The sequence below is a fragment of the Cydia pomonella genome, chromosome 1 (assembly GCF_033807575.1).
Source record: "Cydia pomonella isolate Wapato2018A chromosome 1, ilCydPomo1, whole genome shotgun sequence".
Taxonomy (NCBI): Eukaryota; Metazoa; Arthropoda; class Insecta; order Lepidoptera; family Tortricidae; genus Cydia; species Cydia pomonella.
The window spans coordinates 20,779,053-20,801,621 of record NC_084703.1 but is presented as its reverse complement, the minus strand read 5'-3'; the positions used below and the strand labels follow the sequence as shown (position 1 = coordinate 20,801,621).

At 35.5% G+C, this 22,569-nt stretch overlaps 1 protein-coding gene and 1 pseudogene across 2 annotated transcripts in view; one reads left to right on the top strand and one right to left on the bottom strand.

The window, feature by feature from the left end:
* The window catches only part of LOC133517776 (tyrosine-protein phosphatase corkscrew-like), a 45,584-nt gene that overhangs the window by 10,919 nt on the left and 12,096 nt on the right, over positions 1-22,569 (bottom strand). For both annotated transcript variants that reach the window (XM_061851203.1, XM_061851195.1), the window contains exons 2-3: positions 17,227-17,389; positions 6,772-6,948 (exon numbers count right to left, since the gene is read on the bottom strand). In XM_061851203.1, the coding sequence (XP_061707187.1) occupies positions 6,772-6,948; positions 17,227-17,389 (340 nt within the window). The remainder of the gene's footprint in view (positions 1-6,771; positions 6,949-17,226; positions 17,390-22,569) is intronic.
* On the top strand, positions 1,230-3,449 carry LOC133517763 (uncharacterized protein K02A2.6-like; annotated as a pseudogene).

Below are 22,569 nucleotides of genomic sequence, written 5' to 3'. Positions count from 1 at the left end.
GTCACTTAATTTTATTGTCAACAGAATAAACTATTCTATAAATCTTAATGAATATGTAATTTATATCAGTGGCGACGAGGATTAAAACAAAACTCGTCACAAAATGAACAGCGAACAATTTGACAAGTTTCTTACATTGCAAGCTTCACAACAGAAGCAGAAGCTATCGCAACAGCAAAACGCAGCTGCCGCCGCTCCTACACCAACAACGACAAACGGCACGGAGTCACCTAGCTTTTCGAATACTAACGGTAACAGAAACAATGTTTACAACGGTTTTAAGAGCGACAAATTCAATCCAGACGATACCGCAGTCGAAAAATTTATTGACTATTTCGAAACAAAATGCAAACTTTGGGACGAGGATGCACGCAACATACAGAAGGAACTACTTTTCACCTGCCTCTCAGCGGAGATCTTTCACGAAATAAAGGTTGCACTTACACCACACTTTGAAGACAGTACATACGCGGATATACGAAATAAACTAATGGACCTATTTAGAATAAAACGCACAAGATATAGAGCATTAACGGACTTTTGGAACTGCATACGTAAAGAAAATGAATCTATGGAACATTACGCTAACAGGCTGAAAGAAATAAGCAAAGATTGTGGCTATAGCGATGATCTACTAGAGCGACAGTTACGTGACCGATTTGCAACCGGGCTAAACCACGAACAATTACAGATCGATCTTAAACAAAAAATGGCCTGATCTACAAGAAATTCAAGAAGGTAAGATGAAAGAAGTGACTTTCTCTCAGATTTTTAGCGTTGCTCAATCTCGGGAACGAGCAGAAGGCGATACAGACACACAGGCCAATGTCAATAAGATTAAAAGAAACTCCAAATCTTACCAGAACACATCACCGCGCAAATTACGGACCCATCAATGTTTGAGATGCGGTGAGCCCGCAAGACACCCTTTAAACCAATGTACTGCCAAAACACATACATGCTAACAGTGCAAAACACCAGGCCATTTCGAGGACTGCTGCATCAAATCAGGTAAAGCATACTTACCTTATCGAAACTATAAACAAACAACATTTACCAAAAGAAACAAGCTGCACAAACTTAAGCATGACAGGAGTAGCAGCCACTCGTCTCAATCTTCCTACTCAGACGACAGCGGAGATGAAACGGACATCGTCTGTCAAATAAGTAAAACGAACAGCAAGAACAGCAAAAAAATTGATGTTTTCATTAACGACATTCCCTGCACGATGGACTGGGATCCCGGTTCTCTCTATTCGATCATTAGTACGCAATTCTGGGCGCGTATCGGAACTCCTTCCCTCATAAAGGCTCCCAGCTTGCGCGCATATGGAAATACAAGACTTAAACCAAAGGGTCTAACAAACGTTAGCGTACGCATTCAAAATGAGGAAAGACTACTTCCTGTTATTGTCATGAAATCAGCAGACCCTATGTTGTTCGGCCTTCAATGAAGCGAAATGTTCCAGATGGATTTTCCAAAACCAGTCTACTCGATCAAGAAAACTCGACAGGAAGCCATTACACTAAAACAAATTCTGGACAAGCATACAACACTTTTGGAAAAGTAAAAGATTATCAAGTAAACATACACATCAAGCCCGATGCACAACCGAAACACATCACAGCCAGATCAATTAAATTCTCAATGAAGAAAAACATAGAAGTTGAACTGGATCGTTTGGTTGAAGAAGGAATTATAACCAAAGTAGACCAAAATATGACTCCGATCCAGTGGGCAACACCGACAGTTAACGTGGTGAAAACCAATGGCCAGATCAGAATCTGTGGTGATTTCCGCAGCACACTCAACCCTGTTCTGATAACACACGCACACCCTGTTCCTTTGTTTGATCAACTACGCCAGAGTCTAGCGGAGGTTGAAAATTTTTCAAAAATTTACCTAAAAGACCTACATTTTGAAATTGAGCCCGAATCTAAACAGTTCTTGACAATATCGACACACAAAGGATACTACACCTACAACCGAATGCCATTTGGCATTTCCACGGCCCCATCAATATTCCAACATTATCTTGACAAGCTTCTGGAGGGATTGCCAAATGTAGCAGTCTACTTTGACGACATTGCGGTTACAGGAAAAAACGACAAAGACCACCTTGAAACACTACGTACCGTATTTGAAAGACTGGAACAAGCTGGATTAAAAGTAAATTTAAAGAAATGTACCTTTTCACAACCAGAAGTAGAATATCTTGGGCACACAATTGACAAAAATAAAGTACGCCCTACAAAATCAAAGATAGAAGCTATCAGCAAATCTTCCCCACCAACTAATGCCAAGGAGCTACGATCATTCCTTGGATTAGTCAACTTTTATGAGCGATCTATACCACACTTACACAGTGTATGCGCCGATCTTCACACACTAACAGGGAACAGAATGAAATGGCAATGGACCAACAAGGAAGCTGAGGCTTTTGAACGTGCTAAGTTAATGATTGTTCATTCAAAATCACTTGTAGCTTTTAATGATAAGTGCCCACTTTACTTAGCCTGTGATGCTTCAGAGAAGGGCGTGGGCGCAGTCCGTTTTCACATGAGGAATAATATTGAACAACCAATTGCTTTCGCATCACGAAAACTCCGACCAGCAGAGTCAAAGTATTCTGTCATAGACCGCGAAGCTCTCGCAATATTATTTGGGATTAGAAAATTTGACCAATATCTTCGTGGCACTAAATTTACATTAGTCACGGATCATAAGCCCCTGATACACATTTTGGGATCTCAACGAAACTTACCCAAACTCGCCAACAATCGCCTAGTACGATGGGCTTTAATAATTGGCAGTTATGATTACGATATTAAGTATACAAAAGGTTGCAACAATCTCATCGCAGATTATTTATCCAGGATGCCCAATCCAGAGGAATTACCTTCCAAGTCTGAACTCAAGGTCCACAAAATTGTAGCGCGACTGCAAACTGACAGCATTGGCGATCTTGCACTATCTGAAACCGTTATACGAGATGAAACGCGAAAAGATACTACGCTTAAACGAATAACTAACCTTATAAAAACTGGTTGGCGTGAGCATCAATACTCCAACGATGTAAAACCATACGCCCGGAAGCGCGATGAGTTGTCACTAGAAAACAAAATAATAATGTGGCAAGGCCGTATTATTGTTCCTGACACTCTGAGGAAACCGACCCTAAAATATCTGCATCTTGGGCACCCAGGCATTTCAGCAATGAGAGCACTGGCACGTTTTTACGTTTGGTGGCCAACTATAGAGATAGATATAGACACACATGTAAAGACTTGCCACAAATGCCAGGAAAATAGGCCTAATACTACCAATCTTCTCATGGTCCATGCCAGACCAAGCCTGGGAAAGGATTCACGTCGACTTTGCCGGACCATTCGAAGGTTCATATTGGTTGGTTTTGTCAGATGCTTTTTCCAAATGGATTGAAATCAAGCCGATGACCAAAATAACGACAGCCAAACTATGTGATGAACTGGATACAATTTTCACTACCTTTGGTCTACCCCAATTTTTAGTGTCTGACAATGGCCCCCAATTCATTTCTAAAGAATTCCAGGATTACTGTGAAAAAAACTGAATTAAACATATCAAATCATCACCTTATCATCCGCGGACGAATGGATTAGCCGAAAGGCTTGTGAGGACTTTCAAGACCAGAATGTCGTCAAGCACAAAATGCCTTAAGAAACGTTTAGAACATTTCCTTTTCGCTTATCGCATAACACCCCATAGCACAACTGGCAAAGCGCCGGGCCAGCTAATGTTTGGAAGACAACTAAATTGTCTCCTTGACAATGCCAGACCAAGTGCTAAACGTTCATTACAGTATAGACAAATACAAGCGAATGTTAACTCCCCTGACCAGACTCCAAACTATAGACCGGGTGATGCTGTGTATGTGCGAAGCAGGGAACAGCCGCGATGGGAGCCTGCCACGGTCTCTCGACGCACACATCGATATTCTTATGTTATTAACACTCCAGTTGGGGTGGAGAGGAGGTATCACGCAGATCACATACGACCCCGTCTCCCTGACCTAGAAGAAAGCCCAGCTGAGAGAACTATGGTACCAGTTACATCGTCAACACCAGTATTGAAAGCCAATGGATCGACAGTGCCATGCCCAGGGTCAGAAGCTGGAGCGGAATCTCATGCAGAAGTTGCCCCAGTTTTCTCTCCTCAGAATGAGGCCGGTACGGCCACAGCCGCTACACCTATGGCACCGCGTCGAAGCAGGCGTACCATTAAACCACCTCGTCGACTAATTGATGAGATGGACGTTTAAATCTTTAGGGCGAACGAATGTTACAACCTCATTTCATATCACCTATCTTTTACCATAGAGAACATCATCAACGGCGTTCAATATGTCATATCTGTCACTTAATTTTATTGTCAACATATGAATAAACTATTCTATAAATCAATGCCTATTGGGACCGTGCGAAGTGCGTGGTGGGGGTAAGTAAAGCGATCCCAGCGCATAAGGTGGTAAAAATTTGAACTAACTGCGGATAGCGTCTTTAACATTTCGTACAAATTATATGGCTCGAAATGATTTACGATTACTCCTGAAATATTCATTTAAATTGTATGGTGTAAGTGACCATTGTAATCTGTATGAAATGCTTAATATAACTGACGTATTTATTTTGATAATTGTTAATAATGTATCCATGTAAGTAGCTTTGCAAATGCCACATATTACGTGATCTTTTTCTAGAAGTTAAGAATGGATATAGTAAGTTATCCTTAAAAGATAGACATTTCACATCGCGGACTTTTTTGTAGACTTATGAATGAGAAACAACCCCACCATACATTGTGTTGTTATAGCTCAAACGGATTAGGCAGCGTTTTCGATTAAAGCTCCTAGCCAGCGTGATTTTTTCCGACAACATCGTTATATTTCAAACAATTTACACGAAACCTTAACAAGTTATATACTTAAGTCTTCCTCAAGAATCACTCTATTGATAGATGAAAGTCGTATGAAAATCCGTTCAGTAGTTTTTAGTTTTGGAGTAGTTTTATAAGATGTAGTGAATTGACGTTTTCCCCTATAATTGCGGACACTAGGTTGCGTGACAGTCGTGCACGCTCCCAATAGTGAATAAGTGCCTACAAGCCCAGCACGCTTTGGTGTAGTTATTCGTTGTTAAAGCTGTGAGCCACCATTTTGAAAATTGCACTTTTACTGTTTTGACAAGAAAATCTAATTTATACGTTTTATTTTTTCCTCGCAAGTGTGTTGAAAAACGTCGTATGAAATGCTTGTGCATTGGACATTACCAGGGGTCGGACAAAAAGTGCGAATGACGTCAAACCACTTACAGGATGATTTCAAATAGTATTTTTGATTTTCATAAACAATTATCACGTATCATTTATCAATCTCTTTATTGACCTGTTTATTAAACGATATCGCCACTTGAAATGAGTAAGTACGTTTTTGACTGACACATTGTCAATCAGATGAACAGTCAGCGTCAAATACTTCGTAGCAGTCAAAGTGGCCAAATAGTTCGGTACACCATACTAAATATATGGTGTACCGAACTATTTGGCTACTTTGACTGCTACGAAGTATTTGACGCTGACTGAACAATAAATTGACTTCGTTATTGTTTAGCTATTGTATCCTCACGATTATATTTAGCTAAAATTTATATTTACTAATATATAAGAAAACGCTCTAAAATGTCATCTTTACTCGAATATTGTGGCAATTTTCCGTTTTTGGAGGTACGTGACAAACACGTATACTGCTAATCTTACCTACTGTTCCCACTTTTGACTATTAAACCTATTTATCTGAGGATCCCACAGACTTGTTCTAACTAATTTCAAATAATTATACCTTATGGTAACAAGTTTCGTGAAATTTATTTTATTCACTACATCACCCTACCACCTGTATTATTAATTCCATGGATTTATTTACGATTATTTTGTTACTTCATTAATACTACTTTGTTACTACATGTCACACGGAAGTTTAAATACAAACTCAAACATCATCCTGTGTGCAAGATTAAGTACGTCATTTTTACGTCATCCGCACTTTTTGTCCGACCCCTGGACATTACACACATCGGGTTTCTTATTGCACGCTCGCTTACAGCTCGCGCGCACAATATCGCCTCGTGTGTAATGAGAATGACCAACTTAGCACACTTGTATTATAATGTACTATAATAGTACATTCAGCATCTTATCATCACTTAACGAGCCAATTGTATTTGCCATCCTGAAATACTTACTCTTCCAGATAATTATTCTACATAATAGATACATATTTATCTGTATTATTGAGCTGTTAGAGAATGGTATGTAGATAATACCTATCCTTTTGATGCGTGCAAAGACATATTAAACTATAGATACATGTGGGTAGGTAGAGTCAGACCAAGACAAGTCTGTAACGATTTTGATAGCACACTCAGTGCAAGTGTTGTTTATCCGCCATGATTTCATAGAAGTTTGACGTTTGAAATAACACTTGCACTGCACGTGCTATCAAAATCGTTGCAGACTTGTCTTGGTCTGACTCTAGGTAGTCATTAGACTACAGGTAGGCATATTTCATATTTGTTTTGGGTCATATAGAAACGGCTGCTTACTTTTATTCTTATCAAAGCATTCATTAGAATGATGTAGGTATTATTTAGCTAGTCTTTGCATTACACAAATAAATAGCATCTCCTACAATACATACTTGCTTTGAGCGAACGTGCTAAACTGTCCAAGTGTACCTGCATCTGTGAGACCTTCCTCTGAATGCGGTGCGCGCGCAGCCTCGTGCCAGAGACGGGCTGCAGCAGGCGCAGCTCCTCGCCCGCACCCGTCACCAAGGGGAACGCGCGCAGATGCTCGATCAGCCCCGCTAGCTCCGAGAACTGCTCGCCGCTTCCCACGTCGTACTTCTTGTGCTGCACACGTCAGACATAGAGGTATACAATAAGTGTGCACTTTAAATGGCGCACTGAAAGGATTGTGAAACTTTAGGTAAAAGATATAGAGCGATTTTAGAGTAAGGAAAAACCGTTCTTCTAGATAAAATATATTAAAAAGTGACCATTTCCAGCATTTGCATAGTGTAAGATGCACATTTTTGCGACCGATTGCATAAAAAAGACTATTTGAATGGTCCAATTATGTTAAAAATATCTTTTCAACACACTTGCTCAAAACGACGTGTTTATTCCACCGATTTTTGGCTCATAATCCTAGATATTAAACACGCCTGCATTTTCAGTATATCATAACCAGGGGTCGGACAAAAAGTGCGGATGACGTAAAAATGACGTAATCTTGCACACAGGATGATGTTTGAGATTGTATTTAAACTTCCATGTGACATGTAGTAACAAAGTAGTATTAATGAAGTAACAAAATAATCTTAAATAAATCCATGGAATTAATAATACAGTTGGTAGGGTGCTGTAGTGAATAAAATAAATTTCACGAAACTTGTTCCCATTAGGTATAATTATTTGAAATTAGTTAGAACAAGTCTGTGGGATTGCCACAATATTTGAGTAAAGATGACATTTTAGAGCGTTTTCTTATACATTAGTAAATATAAATTTTAGCTAAATATAATCGTGAAGATACAATAGGTAAACAATAACGAAGTCAATTTATTGTTCATCTGATTGACAATGTGTCAGTCAAAAACGTACTTACTCATTTCAAGTGGCGATATCGTTTAATAAAGAGGTTGATAAATGATAAGTGATAATTGTTTATGAAAATCAAAAATACTATTTGAAATCACCTATAAGTGGTTTGACGTCATCCGCACTTTTTGTCCAACCCCTGAATTCATAACACTCGTGCTTTTTCATTATATTATCAAGCTGAGTTAAGAAGGTAACTGATTGCTAATAATATGCATAGAAACGGAGCCTTCTTAATTTGGTCGAGTACTACATTTTTTTTAACCAACTATTAGGTTTCAAATGTTAGTTCAAAGAGGTTTTATCACACCAAAGATAATTTATAGATTAAATTACATTAATGAATAAACATAACATTTTATCGATTTGATCTCCATCCATCGAATAGAAATACGAAAATATTAGCTTTTTTACATTTCTTAATTGGCTGTTTGTCGATTTCGTTCGCGCCTTTGCCTTGCGCGCGCATTGGATTCGTGTGTAAAAAAATTGGAATAGTTTTGCATATTTTTAATTTATATATTGAAGAAATGTCATTTTCAAGCATTGAAAATGAAGAACACATAAAATAGACGCTGCCAGTAATAAGAGGCAAGAGCCGAGAACGATAGCCTTTTACCATCAAAATCGGGTAAAAAATAATAGGCCGCATATGAAACTTTTATTTAATGGAAAATCAGCAAAAACTCCCTATCTTTCTTGGAAAACGTGTTGGTAGCTTACTTCAATGAACTGGCGAATAAGTGCCTACAAGCCCAGCACGCTTTGGTGCAATTATTCGATGTTAAAACTGGAAGCCACCATTTTGAAAATTGTACTTTTATTGTTTTGCGAAAAAAATTATAATTTATAAGTTTTGTTTTTTCCTCGCAAGTGTGTTGAAAAACGTCGTATGAAACGCGTGTGCGTTAGTCATTACCTACATCGGCTTTCTTATTGCGCGCTCGCTTACAGCTCGCGCGCACAATATCGCCTCGTGTGTGATGACCAACTTGGCACACTTATATCATAATGTACTATTATTTATTGAATCAGGAGCTGCAACTCCCTACGAGGGAAAATAATTTTCAACGTGGCTATCTTATTAAGTAGAACTCTTATTAAAGACAAACTATACGAGGACGAGAAGCAAACATGTTGTTTATGAAAAGCATTACCTATGATCCAAATACCTAAATGTCCCGCTCCTTTTATATGCAGTCATGTAAAAAACTTCACTTTCAAAACTGAACTATATTCTTTATATTAAGACATTACGATGTTCAGGTACTTGACGTTTCTACAGTTCTGGCCGTGCATGTTAGGTGCAGTCTGGAGGAACAATGTACAGATCGATGGTGCGAGTGAAACCGACGTATGCACTTGACTGCATTAATCGCACTACTCGCACCACGAGCACGTAGTGAAATGTGACGTCATCTAATATACCCTCCAACTGTTTCATTTTATTAGATTTCCATTATTAAATAAACTTATAATACATAGCACATATTGTTGCTGAGAACTTTCCCGAGAATATTCTTGAAAGTAATGAATTTTGTTCTATTATGTTTAAAATATTGTTGCGAGACTAGTTCGCTTTACTAATACCAATAAAACACACATAGGAAATTTTGTTGCAAAAAAGAAAAAATATCCCAATAAACGGACAATGAAACTGCCGAGAAAGTTCTCGCAAGAACATTCCCGAGAACATGGTCGGGAATTTCTTGAGAGAGAAGAGAAAGTTGCTCTTAGATTCGTTTTCAAATTGTTTTCACTTATGAATGATACATAAAGTATGCAAAATCTGAAGTCATGCACATATTTTATATTTTCTCGGAAATTTCCGTTGCAGAGAACATTGCCAAGCAGTTTCTCGCAATGTTCTCTCATTTGGGCATATTTTCGAAAACGGCACATCAGTAAGTATCTGCCACGCAACGGTAGGTATATTTATAGGTTTCCGTACCAAAAAGGTACAAAAGGAACCCAATGATGATGTTTGAAGGAAAATGTTTAAAAAATACCATCCAAATATCAATTTTCTACATAATATTAACATTATCATGAATATTTCAGGAAAAATATAATCACCCCTCTACCTTAATAACATTTATTTTTAATTTACTAATAATAATACTAGAAATTGTACATTTCGATGCTAGTGCGGAAAGTATGTCATTACTTCACGAGTACTGAGATACTCGCCTACGGCTCGTGCCAAGACTCAGGACGAGTGACGAATGACATTTCCGCACGTGTATCGAACGACATTTTTTAATTAGTTGCGTGAAAATAAGAAAAACAACATGTAAGTAATTTTTTTTTTGCATGTTCTATAAGGCAGAAACAATTGTAAATATAAAACATTGTACTATTATTATCTAAGTATCGTTAATTACGATTATTTGTGTATATTGTGATTATTTGTGTATTTCAATTGTATAAAAACAATATCGAATGTTGCCTCTGGAAACTTAAAACATGCTTACAGTAAGAAAAAACGCCTCTTCTTTGACAAGCGTTTCGGCAGCTATTCCGTTCCATTCAGACTACCTGTTAAGGACGGTTTTTCAATATTCAATATTAAAAAATAAACGCGTTATAATGATGCAGAGGTAAGTAATAAAATATGAAATATATATATTTTTATTATTCTTACATTAACAGTAGGTTTTTAAGTAAGTAAGTAAATTTTATTGTACGAGAAAAATAAATATTACATCAGATGGACTATAATTGGGTAGTACAAAGGCGAACTTATCCCTAGGAGGGATCTCTTCCAGTTGACCCATACCTAAAAGAGTAATTAAAAACTATATCTAAAGTAATTATTGGTTTTTATGTTCATTATGGCTTTTAAAGGAAACTAACATTAACACTCATCAATAGATAAGTAGTCATGAATTGGAACAAGTATAAATTTAAAAAAAATGGAAAAGTGAAAATCACTATAGTTCACGAAAACCAACTTTCCGCACGTTAAACAGCTACGTAAAGTACCTAGCACTTTTGAGCAACTGTTTAAAAAAATACTATAACATGATGCTACATGCAAAATGAAATTCTTGCGATCGGTCAAGCGTACGGCATTTTTATTATACCTAATAAATTTATAGTCACATACCTACTTGTATCCATAACGTGTTTCAAGTATTTATTTACATATTTGGTGTTCCCTTACCTACTCCTACTGCTATTATTTACTGCTTAATTTATGCCATTGTCCAATTTTTCGAACGATGGTATGATTTGAAGCAGCGTGCACAAGGTTCTTAAATGATTCTGACCTTACCTGCGGCAATTTGTGGCCTTCTGCGAGAACCGAGACGCCGCCGCCGAATTTCGGCAACAGGTTTCACGGGCTGCCGTTACACTGGATAAATGGATACTGCGGAATACTAGTTTTTAATATGACGACGACTTAGTTTATTATATCGTCCAAATCCAGTTTCGTTAAAAATAGAAGGTAAGTTATATAAATAAAAACAAATCAGACTCATATCATTAAACGGTAAAAATAATATAATATATGATTTTGCGCAGTTTAAATAACATTAACCAGCAGGTAGTAAACATCAACACGCCTCAAACCCACCCACGTACACGAGACCGATTTTTTAGGATTGCGTGATATAAAAATACATATTGAGCAGAGAGACAATCGTGAATCTTTATTTGTCTCGAGTTTGAGTGGATGCAATCGAGTTAGAAGTGCATAAGTATTCTAGAATACAGGTACAGCTATATCTAAGCGTCGAAATCTCATTCTGAATCGCTCTATAAAAGCTAATTATTTAATATTATTTATCATGTCTTTATCCATCACGGAACAATGGCGTTCCGGACATTTGGGAAGCATGCACGGAGCCGAAGCCAACACGTAGATGCCCTTTTGTCACTTTAACCGAGTGGATGCTGCCCTTTCCCGTGTCTTGGGATGGGCGACTGTCATACTGCCCTAGAGCCCGAGCGAGGCCGTGAAAACTGTTAATATTAAATTGAGACAACCTCCGTTGGACTCTTGTTTGTTCATATTTATTGATTTAATAAGATGACCACCTCAATAAACGTACAGTCATCGATGAAAACTTGTATTGAAATCAGAACTTTTGTCTAAGTTTTATAGTTTACGCTTTAATTTGATTTTCAGCAATTATTAACTACTTAACACAAAGGGTTATTTATAACAGTTTTAGTACATATAATAACTGTTAAAGACAATACTAGAAAAGTGGGTTATGTTAGGTTAATACTCCGACCTAACAGAAAAGAACTGCTTAATATAATGATTATATTAGATACTTGAAATCGTTATATTAAAAAGTACATTTAATATTAGTATTAGATTCAGTATAAAAAATAAAATTGTATAAAAAACATTTTCGGACTTCCAAACCCTAGTTGCGATTATATGTGAACTTTTGCGCACCTGATTTATAGGCGCACCAGATTTTGTTTAAGATTATTAATTCCTAGCTATGTTCTTAATGCGATAATAACCAAAGCATTCAATGACCCGGCCTAAAAAATGGCAGCGACTGCGGAGGCAGTTATGTATTACTCCGCTCAAGTGTGGGAGGGCTTCTCGTGCACCTAATTATACTTAGTCAGATTACTCAAATGAAGAGCAAAAAATCTTGCCATTGGTAATCTGCGGCAAATTCATTGTTACTAATTACAATAACTATTGACTTTTTGTTCATTGTCAACAATAAAATGAGTAGTACATAAAACGTAATAACTAACTGATCCCTTATAAGCAGAGATCGGACAAATTTGCGTCATTGCTCGCAATAATGTGGACATGACTCCCAAATTAATCAAATATGTAATCATTTAATTAATTTCTTACTTGACTTAAATTTTAATTCCTAGTCAATAAATACAAAAGTTTGTTAAAGTATAGATTTATTAAAGAAAATAATTAGTATTTTTTCCAAATTTTCTGCAGTCAGTCTATTTCTTTTTACATCAAAAATATACTTAAGTGCTGAAAAACTCCGCTCGCACTCCACTGATGTTAATGGGGCAAACTTAAGTAGTTTTATAGGAATATTATTATTCCAGTATAATTCAGAGTTTATTTTCTGTTAATAATTTAGAATGTTGAGCGTAGTAAGGGACTCAAAAGCGCACGAGATGTAAATAACTTTGATCTCGTGTAGTACACAAAATTTTTCACGTCAGTCAGCCATCAAAAAATACAACCTGAAAAAATGTAATCGAGACGGACGGATCACTATTTCACTCATGTTTTATGAAGGTATTCTAACAATTAACTTTAATTACCGCAATAAAACAAAACGAAAGAAATTTCAATAAAATAATACGAAAATAATGAATTAACGAACATCAATTGACAGTTCAATCGACAACTTTTTTTTGTAAAAAAAAACTTTGTAAGATGCGGTCCGAATTGCGGATACTACTATTTGTCAACTATAGTAGAGAACGTTAAAAGTAGTTAAGTAGAATTATTTACTGCGTAACAATTGCGTAAATTTGTATAAGTTCATTGTTTTGATTGTATAATAAAATACGTAAAATAAATTAAATTTTAAACTTTTATTTCATTAATTAATTATTACGAATGAAGACTCGTAGGGTGTTTTGGAACGATGCGGTCTGACTTATTTCGGGGGTTTATTATAAACCGTCAGTATACCGTTGAATTACGTATGCACTTTTTGTCTCTTTCTTTTTGCTAATGACGTGAAAGGGATAAAGACAATAGAATCCAAATATTTCGAACTTGTGTTAGGCCCCGCACGTTGAAATGACATTCGAATCTAAAGGTCACTTGAATGTTATTTTGTCTCACTCGGTGAGCAAAATGCGATTTTGCTCACTGTTTTTAAGCAGCAAATTACCCTTGTTCGAGCTGCTGACGTGAAAAATATTTTATTGTCACTAATTTTAACAAGAAAAGGAGATCATAAATTTTCGGCTCACTTGGTACCATCACGTTTAAAGTTCATACTATTCTATTAATTAAATTCGCATTGGTGGTAAATGAAACGGAAATTAGAAATACACAGTAAAAAGACACTTTATTGTTATTTTCCGTAATTCAATATATTTGATTGAATATGTAAGACGGGTAAGTATATATAGGTTAAGATAAATCTTCGTACAGATACAGCAACAAAAGCCGGCGTCAACGTCTTTAAACATTAGCATTGACATAAGACTTAACTTCACTTGAACCGAGACGTTTTTTCACTTAGGAGTTCTGTACCCCTAGTGTAAATATTTTCGACAGCGAAACGTGACGTACGCGTTTGCGTTAAGTGTCATTTTGTATGAGATTTTTGACTTTCCAAAACGTCCCGCTTGGCGCGCTGTTCAAAAACCCCATACAAAATGAGACTTAACGCAAACGCGTACGTCACGTTTCGCTATCGACTAAATTTACACTAGGGGTACAGAGTTACTTAGTTCTCTTTGCACTGAACTACTTGGTGGGTAGATAGCTGATGGTATTAGCCAAAGCAGAGAGCTGACATAAGTGCGATTTGATATTATTCAAAATATCAGTAGCATCATTATAATCATTATTTATGGTGGAAACCGGACTGGCCTAGTGGGTGGAGACCCTGCCTATAAAACCGATAGTCCCGGGTTCAAATACTGGTAAGGGAATTTATTTATGTGACGAGTACGGTTATTTGTCCCTGAGTCATGGCTGTTTTCTATGTAATATTTAAGTATCTACATATTATATATATCGCTTTCTAAGTACCTACAATACCATCCTTATTGAGCTGACTGTGGGACCGTGGTTGTGGAGGAGTGCCTAAGTAAGGTACGAGATAGAAAAGATTATATCACTATATTATGGATATTGTCCGAAATAAATGCTTTTTTTTTTTTTTTTTTATATTTCTACAAGTCATCTAAAATAATCGTTTTTTTTACTATAAACCTAAATAACTAACGAAAATTGGTAAGTGTTTCAATAGACAAAATGTAGTACAAAAGACATAAACGCGCGTTTAATGAATATGCTCATAAAATAGTTGTATTTTCTATGGGAGCGAAGCGGCACGTGATTAGCGATGGGCAATATCTGAAACATTTCACGTATTTCCTCAACGGTGACATTTTTCAACTTTTGAAAATTACATAATTGACAAGAAATGTTTCTGATAGAAATGTGCATCTTTTCCGCTACTCATGAAGTCAGTTGGACGGATTGTGATCGGAAAATTCGAGAACATATGACAGTAGCCGCGTGTTAGCCAGAGGTAATCGCACTCGGTTATTATACAACTTTTTTTTTTTCAATGTTTTAAGCATATTTGCTATTTGTTTTGCTTCATGTATGTATATTAGACATAATTATTGTATTTTAATCTCTCATATATGAAATTTCTTTTTACTCTTTCTTATTCGTTATCCTGATACGCCATTATATTCGTAATGTATTGAGCATCATAGACTCCGCTTGACGTTTTATTCTACGTGGTACGCTATTCGTTCCAATAAAAAAAATTGTGAACAATTTTGAGACAGTAAAGCAGGCAGATCTTTAACAAATTCTTTATCTAAATATATTATATAGCAAAGTCGCCCCGCCGCGTCTCTTTGTCTGTTCGCTAAAAACTCGTAAACTAAGAAAAATTAAAAGAAATATAAGCGAATTTTTCCATTTGAAACTTACAGTAACTTACATGAAATTTAAGTGTAAGTTTCACTTTGGAAACTTACTCGCTGCCCATCACTAACGTGATTGGTAAAATTTTTTATTGTTAACTACAGCGTATCGAAATTAATGTTATCGGTGACTTGGGAGCCCGTATATGAAAAGTACGCAATTATAGTTTGCTATACGAAATCTTAATTTGACCATTACAGTGGAGCAGTAGAGAAAATATTTATTTATTTACCTACCTAAGTTTAAATTACAATACGAGTTTAATAATGCCTAGAATAAGTAGTTCTGTTCACTCTCTTTAGAATAAACTTACAAACAAGATCAAAATATAACTTTTTAATGTATGATGATAATAGGTACAAATCCAGTTTCATTTACATGTCAGATTTTGTCTATTTTCTTTTAAAAAGCCATAATAGTTTTACAGAATATTATGAATAGTAAGTACCTATACGCTTTTGAGTATAAAAGTTTTTCTTTTCAAGTTCATGTTTTTATTACAGGCTTTCTTCAAATCCCTGTTTTATATCGTGATTCTGTTTTTACCATCATAATCTAGCAATTATAACGATTAATTTCTTATATATATTACACGCATACGCTCAATTTGACGAGGAGTCCAATCACTTAAGAATATCGACGTACTCCTTTCAGAAATAGCGGCGGCAACAACGACGGCGCCGCAGCACGGCAGCAGTAATTCAGCTGCAGTTAACATCCGAACGTCACCTTAAAGCTATCAAACTAGGTACACAAAGAACTTTGTCCATTAAGTTATAATTATAATAAAGCAACAAGGAAGCAATACCATTTCAATAGTATTATTGTGTAAAAATTAATATGAGATTTTTATTGAAATAACAGGTTTATGTTAGGTACATAATTATACCTTTTAAGTACCAAAAACCAGAATTTAGTGAAATAATGCAAGTGAAGATCGATATGTCCGTGGCTGATCGTAATGTTCCTGTGTAATGTTCTGACTGTAGTCACATTAAAGTAATTAGACTCGGGGAACGAGACAAAGAATTTCACGTTTTACGATATGCCTAATCCGAATTTCACGATCTGCCTGATCTTACGATATACGTGTTTTGCAAGGAATGTGATCATCCTTATAAAAAGTTTTAAAATTCAACTTGCATTTTATATATGCGTTGGCCTGTCTGAGTCATAGGTGTTTCGATATATTCCAACCGCCAGAATAAGTAATCGCAATTGCTTTACTTAATTTCAAATTGAGGAGGAAAATTCGTTTCATAATATTAAGAAAATAACACGTCCGACTTTGATATCCATAATTATGTTAAATAATGAGCAAATTATTTTAAGATTGATTATGTTCAAAAATTTTAACACCTTGCAGGTCTATCGTCCACAGTTACTGTATAATAATACAATATACACGAAAAACATAGCTTCTCGTCACTCGAAGCCTCGGACGCTGCTGGCCCAGCCCAGAGTTCAAATCCTACCGCCTGTCGTGAGTTGGGGGCATCTTACACATAGATAGATAGGTATATAGCTATTTATCGAGAGCTTATATTTCTTTCAATTTTCCCCGTTCTAACTTAATCAAGAACATTCATACAAATCTAATAAATCTATTAAAATAACCAAATAACTTTAAGCCTTTTTTTACCTAAATTGAAAAGTTATTTACTGCACCTTCAATGAATGTTTCTCTTTGATATAAACCTTAAAGAGATACGTCGAAAGTTTACTTAGGTGCTGTGTATTCTTAATACGCTTTAACAACAATGAAAATATATAAACTAGTTGCATTTTCTTTTACCGAAAGAATACTGAAGCGTAGTTTTTGAATGATCCTTGTGTCGGCGAAAACCGTCCCTAAACTGTAAGCATTTCAACAATAGACAGCTCACCTGCTGACGGATCATGACGTGCCAGACGCGGCCGCGCGCGCGCACCGACAGCACGAACTCGCCGGGGTGCGCCTGCGACTCGCGCACCAGATATGACCCGTTCTTGCCTTTTTCCATTATCAACTGCTCCGCTTCCTTTGCCGACATCACTCCGTGGAACCACCTGTAATTACATTCACGTAATACATTCGCTAAAACATACTGTACACATACTGGAGTTTTGTATGAACATAGCGTTATTAGGCCTTTATCATCGTATAATACACAGTCTTGGGGCTTTTACATTATTTTAGTGACAGGGTGAATGACTGAAAGGGTTAGGAATATCCAAATACATGTTCGCAATTATTTTTCTCTCCTAACACTCGTAGTAAGTAAAATTCACTATTATTAACATACATGAAATGGTATAAACAAATCCATAATTTCAATATCTATTAGATAGGAAAATGGGAACTACATTTTTATGGAGTATAGCGATCGTCTACTGTCTTCTTGAAAAATCCGAGGAATAAGAGTTTCACAAGCAATTTTATTGTACCGTATGTCACTGCCACAACTGAAACGACTCGAATGACATCTCGTATTTACTGTATATAATCATGAAAGGTACATGTCGAAGGTAGGTACAGCAGACGGTCCCTACAGCCCAACCAAGTTTGGGTCTAGAGGATAAATGTCGCCACCTATAAAACATACATGTATAAAGACCAAAATCGGACATTTTAATAAACAGTTAATAAATATAATTAACTGTTTCATATGCTGTTCATATTAAATCCATTATTAATGGTTTCACGTCACCGTCTATTGTACGGTCGGTGACCCAACTTAAGTAACCAAGTAGCCATAAAAAAGTGGAAACTTATGTTAGGGAACGTTAGGGTATCGAGTGTATCTACCTACGAACGCCAGGTAGGGCGTATTTACACATTGATTAGTAATTAGTACGAGTTCATGTATTTGTCACTAAACGCGAGTAGCAAATGTATGAACTTGCACTAAACACTACATAATCAATGTGTTAACAAGCCCGTAGTCACTACGCTGCTGGCTGCTTACTGTAATTCCTGTAAGATTAGTATTTAAAATAAACAACAACCTTATCTAGTTTGGACTAAGAATGATTTATTCATCAGTTCCATCATACACACAAAAACATAAAAGTCAAAGACAAACTAAACATACTCTACAATTCCAATGTGAAATATCTTAAATTATTAGCTTTTCTAACACAATCAACACTCATCAAGGACTTGAAAGCGTTTTAAGGCTCTTAGGGTATAAAACCTTACTTACTCGCCTCCCATTAATCTAAAATAGTGGCCATTTCAAATGTTAACGAACTTTTAGCGCATTATGTACTTACATACTCGTACAATCAAGGTATCTAAAAATCCGGTCAACTGTGAGTCCGTTTAACTCACGCACCGAGGCCTCCGTAAAATTTTTCAACTACCTTTCTCATCTACAATAAACATGAAAGCCTTTTGACCAGAATTATACTATGCATAGTAAGCATAATTTTGAACAGCGCCATATATCGGTAAATTGCCGTTGGTGTTTTTAATGTAATGTCATAGAAATTTCGGGCTATTCCCACTAGTTACCACCAAGTTGTTACCAGTGGTAACTACTTGGAATTTTTTTCCCACCTTTTACTACTGGTAACTACTGGGAAAAAAAATCCCAGTAGTTACCACCAAACCGAGTCGGTGGTAACTAGTGGGATTTTTTTTCCCAGTAGTTACCAGTAGTAAAAGGTGGGAAAAAAATTCCAAGTAGTTACCACTGGTAACAACTTGGTGGTAACTAGTGGGAATAGCCCGAAATTTCTATGACATTACATTAAAAACACCAACGGCAATTTACCGATATAAAAAAATCCCAGTAGTTACCACCAAACCGAGTCGGTGGTAACTAGTGGGATTTTTTTTTTCCCAGTAGTTACCACTGGTAACAACTTGGTGGTAACTAGTGGGAATAACCCGAAATTTCAAGTATGATTAATACCCGCAAAGGAGGTTAAATAGTAAGCAAATAAAATTAGAATATGTTTTTTTACAATTAGAAAACTCTTAAGGATACAGTTGTGGGTATATTTTTTCTGTTACATTTGTGATAATGGGAATATTATATAAAAACATTGATAATTTTTCGTTGGTAAACTTCGGAGATAAGGGCGGGAAGGATTCCACTGTGATTTTTTTTTGTTTTGGAATGTTTTATTTGAGCTCTTTCAAATGATACCCCACTTAATAGTACTTTTCTATATACTAACAATGAGGTATTATAGTACTAGAGTCGGCATCTCTAACAAAATATTTCCGCACCTGAATGAAGTGCAAGCACTTCACTGCGTTTAGTACGTCTCCGACTACTGGCGAGATGCCACGCATGTGACATAAATTAAAAATTAAAAATGCCGTTGTCCGTTACGAAAGTATTCTAATAATATCAGGAAACATAATAAAAGCAATATATTAACAATCAACTGCGAAAAAATTCTTGTTTCAAGCTCATTTAGATTATATTGAAACGTCACTTTAAACACTCGCGGTGGTACGTCATTTTCTGTAGCGTAAGCATAGCATAAAATTTAACCTAATACAAACTTTCAACCCCATTTTAACCCTTTTAAGGGATGAATTAAAAAACGCTGTAATAAGTTTTTATTCCTTCTCATATATTACCTTTTCACGAAGTTTCAAGTTACTAACTTACTATAAAATTTGAAAACCCTAAGACAAACTTTCATCCCCTTTTAACCCCCTTAGGGGTTATATTTTTAATAACGTTCAGTTAATGTTATTTTGTTATCTTATATTATGCCATTATAAGAAGTTTAAAAGAATTTGTAATGTATTCCCACTTTCCACCCCTTTATAAGCTTGTTAGGGGATGCATTTTTAAAAACGCTGAATTTACTTTTCTTGTGTTTTAATAATATGTCCATGCACAGAGTTTCAAGTCCCGCACTCAAAAAAATTCTTGATCTCCATACAAACTTTCAACCCCTTTTTCACCACCTTAGAGGATGAATTTGCAAAAACGCTGAAACACATTGTCTTGTGTTTTAATAATCTTTTTTTTTACGAAATTTCGTATTCCAAGCTTAAAATAAAACTGAACCCCATACAAACTCTCATCCCCTTTTTAACCCCCTTAGGGGATGAATTTTGAAAAACCCCTTTTTGATGGATACTAACGTTATAAAAACTACCTATTGTGAAAAATTCAGCTGTATAGGTTCAACGGTTTGGGCTGGGCATTGATTTAAGTGAGTCAGTCAGTCCGGACTTTTACGTTTATATAAACGTATAATATATAGATAGATAGATAGATGTATGCAGGGCGTACTCAGCCTACAGCCTATTCTAAATAGACGTTATCTGATGACTTACAGTAAACCTTAACCTTATTCATTAAAATTAGCAACTTCTTACAAAGTTCTGTGTAATTTTGTCTGTTTCTAACAAACAGGAGTGTCAAAATAACAGACAGAGAGAAACGATTATCAACGGTTTGTTAGATTTGACAAATGTTTAAGAATAACGCCATAAATAATCAGCTCATAAGAACGTAGCTATAGGATTACTTTAGAGCTTGAGTTATGAGTGACAAGCTACATCCAAATAAATCTAATTCGCTACGAACATATTAAAAGCGTCAAACAAAATCGTTATTGAATACCTTACGTCCTAACAATGCTGCAATAAAATACGAATTAATAAGTAGGTACACCTTCTACGTAGTATTGCATATTATATTATGAGTAAGGACAGCATTACAAATTTAAAACAACTATTTAAAAGGACACAATCGCTCATCTGTGATCCGCTCGATCTTATTTTATGTTTTTTTTTTTGTTTTTCTGGAGATAATAAAAAGAATATATATATATTTAATATGCTAAACTATATAACTCTGATATTTTTATTTAATTTGGTGACTTAGGCCAGTCAAATTAGGCTTATTCGAAAAATTGATTTCTAGCAAGCTGAAAATCGTTATACCTAATGCTTTTATTTGGTTTTAAATGCGTGTAATCTGAGTTTGCACTATCCCAGGATCTATAGGGGAAACGGTTGTACCTTGGGCCTATTTTTTACATCGGATTGTTGACAATATTTCCACATTGTCACGTTTATTGAAATATTTCATGTATATTACTTGAACTTTATTATTACTTATTAAAATCAAGCTATCAATGAAACCTAAGAGCGGCCGGTGTCTAAAGAAAAAAATGAAAATATAAATTGTGTTAATGAAAACTCGGTACAAACTTTACATCAAGAATTATTATTTTGTAATTAAAAAAAAAAATTAAAAGGGTTAAAGATTATTTTATCTTCTTCATGAATTTATCAATGACAATGCTTCCCAGAGCCTTAAGCTCTAGTGTTGTAAAATAATGGTGCGAATAATCTAAATAATTGTACCTGATTAATAAGTGGTGAACGGTATTGGTCACACATACTGAAAACCGTGTTTATAATACTTTATATTTAAACCTTTCTTGTAGAGATTGTTTGTTAACAGAAATGAAATTTAAAAAAAAAACTTTTTATTTATATTAATAGGTTAAAGTTAAGTTAATTAGCTACTCGATGGTAGGATCATATGTATGTATGTATATACTTTATTATACATAGAAATAAAAACACTAAAACACAGTTACAGAGTAAATTAAATACAACGAAGGCGAACTTATCCCTGTATGAGATCTCCTCCAGTTAACCTTTGAGGAAATGAGTAAAACAGAAGTAACGGTGAATGAATGTCAAACACAAACAAAAGTGTACAACCGCTAAAATGATTCAAATGCACGTTTTGAATACACATTGATACAAATATAGTACATAAGTAGAAAAATAACCATAAAATAATGCATACATATATATATATAGCCTATTCAACCATCTTAAATTCTAAAATGGATTCTATTTTTGAAATTTGCACTCCCAAAAACCCCCTAAATGGACGTCAAACGATTTTTAAGAAAAAATAATGTCCGCCATCTTGGATTTCAAAACGGATGTCATTTTCGTCATCGGAACCCCGAGGAACCTTGGAGATGACACCCATATCGATTTTTAAGAAAAAAAAAATGTCTGCCATCTTTGATTCCAAAAAGGACGTCATTTTCGTAATCGGAAACCCGAGGAACCTTGGAGATGACACCCATATCGATTTTTAAGAGAAATTAATGTCCGTCATCTTGAATTTGAAAATGGGTGTTATTTTTGTAATCGGCATCCCGAGGACTCTCAAAAATAATTAAAACATCAAATACTACATGATACATTTATAAACAGAAGCAAGAAACAATTTCTTACTTTT